The following is a 3,584-nucleotide window of genomic DNA, read 5'->3' as shown; positions in this document are numbered from 1 at the left end:
GAGACACAAGTTCCCAGCAGCTGAAAGCAGCAGTACACTGCTGGTTAAGGGAGTGTTCCTGTGTAGAGACAGAGGGATGATTCACCCATAAATATAAATTATCTTCTTAATCGATTTTCAAATATTGCAATTGTGCTTTTTTTCTGGTGGCCAGTTGTAAAAACAAGATGGCGAAGGCGGCATTGGTCAGATCATCTGTAGTTTTTTTTTTTTTGTAGTTTATTAATGCTGGCCTCTCAGTTTGTAAAGCGAAGCCGCTCTCATATTCGCGTTTAATGACTCATACCTGCACTGTAACGTCCGAAGTCTGGGTCCAGCGAGCTACACCCTTAAAAACGCTCAGCATGAACGCAGCCGTCAGGTAGCGCCTACAGCCCCTCCTCTCGGGGCAGCGCACCTGAGCGGACAGGACGCCACACCTGGCTCACACTGGAGCCGCGCTCAATGCCGCGGCGCAGAGACAACGGGAAATAAACCGGCGTCGTTGGGACCGACTTCTCTTATAGGACATGGAGCCGGCCTATCGGGGTCTGGGTCGCTGCGTGTGCTGCTTCTGGCTCGCGGTGGTGTTTGACATCGTGGGACTGGCCGTGCTCCTGCTCGGCGTGTTCGCCAACGTGTTTTTCTACGACCTGCTCATCTACGCGGGCGCCATCGTCATCTTCCTCAGCCTCATCTGGTGGGTGTTCTGGTATTCTGGGAACATCGAAGTGCCCCCGTCAGAGCTGGAGGATGATGTGGGGTTACTGAAGAAGAACAAGGGCGGGCTTGGGGGCATCAGCGGCGCCGTGAGACGTCTCTCCAGCCGCGTGTCCACCGGCATCCGAAACTCGTTCCGCAGGAACGGAGAACCGTCCGCAGCCCATACGGCCCGCACGCCCAGGTCAGCCTCGAGGCCACCTGTGTCACCGCCGGAGCGGGTGACCGTAGCCATGGCAACGATGGCCAATACCACACAGACCTCCTCAACAGCAGACTGTGGCGTAGAGATGCCCCACACCGCTACAGAGACATCACCTGCATAATGACAGGCGTACAGGTGAGGCCTGCGTACAGGTGAGGCCTGGCTCACAGTGCAGCGCACAGGCCCAGTTATTGTAGTCAGTACAAAACAGTAAATTAGTCAAAGGAAATAAACGTAAAACAAAGACTTTGAATAACGTCTTTGTTATAGCGGAAACGAACTGAAATGATATTGAGCAAAGAGAAAGATGCAACAATTCAAATCGTATAAGAAACAACACACAGAAAATGGGTTTTAATACCTTTAGCCCTTTGATCACGTTTTTCCAACAGATTAGCAACACTGGGCTACTCCTCACAGTGCGTGGGTGTGTTGGGGTCAGGCAGGGATACATTTCTTAGTTTCTCATTTACCTTTCCATGACAGTTGCATATTTGCATTTAATGTCATAGCAATAGAATATATAGATCGCAAATTCACACTTGATAAAGGTTCTACAAATGTATTTTATCAAGAAATGTGAGAAAATCAGCTTTTTTAAAGCACTAAGCTTGTCCCAAATCTTCTGGAGGTGTTCAGCTGACGTCATAGCATTCAATTTACATCTTTATCCCAATTTAAAAAAACAAACAAACCCAGTTAGTGCTATTTGATAAATACAAAACATTATAAAACATATTACATTTTGGACTAGAAGTCCTTTTTTCAAATCGGTGCAATGATCCCTGGATTACAGTCACATAAATGACCTCACAGATGCTTTACATAAGGGTAATGGTACAACAGACAGTTTCTGTCTATCCGGGTATAGCTTTGTTTTTGATGGACTTTAAAAGCAGAAGTAAAAAATGGCTGTAACTGTGGCAGTAAAACTCGTATCACTGCATAATCATTAACTACAGTTGACTGCTCACTGAACGACAAGCCTTTAGTTTAAACAATAGCAGGCTTACCTGAAACTTCCCTGTAACCTCGCCTCCACATAATAACTGCTGCAGCGTAATAAAACACACTCTTTGTGTGCTACTTGTCAACTCAAACTAATACTTTATTCATTTTCTTCCCAATAGAGACGACAGACATACAGAGCCCTAAGCCATCTTCAGTGACTCCAGCTACTGCAAAGCCTCTTTATTCTTTGTGTGTTGATGAGAAAGTATTCATAAAAATGTGACGTCTGCAGTCTAACATGTCTAAATAGATTTGTCTTTTTAATCAGTATGTTCAAATTGTGGCAGCCTGAATCCAGGTAGTTTGACGTTGGTACAGATATTGTAGTTCAGGGGTCCAACCAGTCAAAGGGTCTAATCCAACCCACTGGATGGCCCTGCAGACTTTGTGTGATGATGTCAGGTTTAGTACACAGAAGTAGAAAAATGTTTTTAAGTTTCCACGTCTCATCTTCAAAGGTGTTCAAAAAGATTTATTTTTTGTGTCCATGTTAATATATCTTCTGATCTGTGAATAATAATATGACATCCATTTATTAATTTAGGTATAACAGGAGCTCTCAGAGGCAGTGTACACCGTGGAGAGGTTGTCAGTATGCACAGGGCTAACACAAAGAGACAGACAACTAGAGTCACAGTTAACCTAACCCATGCATGTGTTTGGACTGTGGGAGGAAGCCGTACAAGCAGGAGAGAAAGGCCCCAGACTGCATTTGAACCCAGGACTTTCTTGTTGTGAGACAGGATTTTTAACTAGTGTTATGCCCTCTAATGTGACATATTTAAATATAGATATATTTGAAAAAAGTGGTCAGGTTTAATTGCAGCAAAAAAAAAAAAACCCACATGGTTGGGCTTACAGAAAGATCATATATTGGGATAATATAGATATTAATATGCAGAATGAATCACTGATGATCTGGAGGCTCTCACTCCTGAACATCTGAGTAGAGAATAAAGAGTATGGATAGACCAGCCAATCAATATCAAGCAGAAGCAGCTTCTGCTGTAAGGCCACTTATACGGTGACTCTTACCTTAATACAGACAGTGAACGTGATTACTGTACATATTATGAGCTGGGATTTAGCAGTAGCCAGAATGTTACACTAGTGGAGTGTTGTGTTTTTCCTGAACAAAGCAGGACTGTGGAAAAAAGGTGTAACTGGCAGCTGGTCTTCTTGTTTCCACGCTGATAGCAAGCCTCAGTGACTAACCTTTGGAACCAGCCTAGCTGTGTTTATGACACTGCTGCTTCATCTAACATTAGCTCCAGTTTCCTCGTACATTAGAGGTTCTCTAACCAGTACAATAAAAGAAATTAAATTAACTGGTTACAGCGTGAATGAAGAAAAGAAACTCCAAATATTGTGTTAAACTAGTATGTGCTATTATTATTTTTTTTATAACTAAATTTCAAACAGTATGTCCCATGTTTCTCTGAATCATTCGTTAATGTTGTTTGTTTTTTTTTTTGAACATTGACAATAATGTCTGTTTTCACAAAGTTGTTTCCATTCCCGTTTTGTACAAATGTTGTGCATTTCTATTTAACGGATTTTTTTTCTCTCTCATTGCTGTACAATGGCTGACACACTCAAATTAGATAGAAGATTGTGGATTTAATCAAATAAAATATTATTTTTCTTTTTTTAAATTACCTTTACTTTC

At 42.4% G+C, this 3,584-nt stretch overlaps 1 protein-coding gene across 1 annotated transcript; it reads left to right on the top strand.

The window, feature by feature from the left end:
• Positions 1 to 367: 367 nt before the first annotated feature.
• On the top strand, positions 368 to 3,339 carry si:dkeyp-72e1.6 (transmembrane protein 238). The gene is made up of 2 exons (XM_087837254.1): positions 368 to 1,039; positions 2,035 to 3,339. Exon 1 carries the CDS (start codon positions 510 to 512, stop codon positions 1,023 to 1,025), a length of 516 nt encoding a protein of 171 aa, XP_087693380.1. The 5' UTR covers positions 368 to 509; the 3' UTR covers positions 1,026 to 1,039; positions 2,035 to 3,339.
• The last annotated feature ends 245 nt before the right edge of the window (positions 3,340 to 3,584 follow it).

The sequence above is a fragment of the Neolamprologus brichardi genome, unplaced genomic scaffold, assembly GCF_056152115.1.
Source record: "Neolamprologus brichardi isolate AB-2024 unplaced genomic scaffold, ASM5615211v1 NODE_ptg000031l+_length_7269946_cov_1, whole genome shotgun sequence".
NCBI lineage: Eukaryota > Metazoa > Chordata > Actinopteri > Cichliformes > Cichlidae > Neolamprologus > Neolamprologus brichardi.
This window is presented reverse-complemented; position numbering and strand designations above follow the sequence as displayed.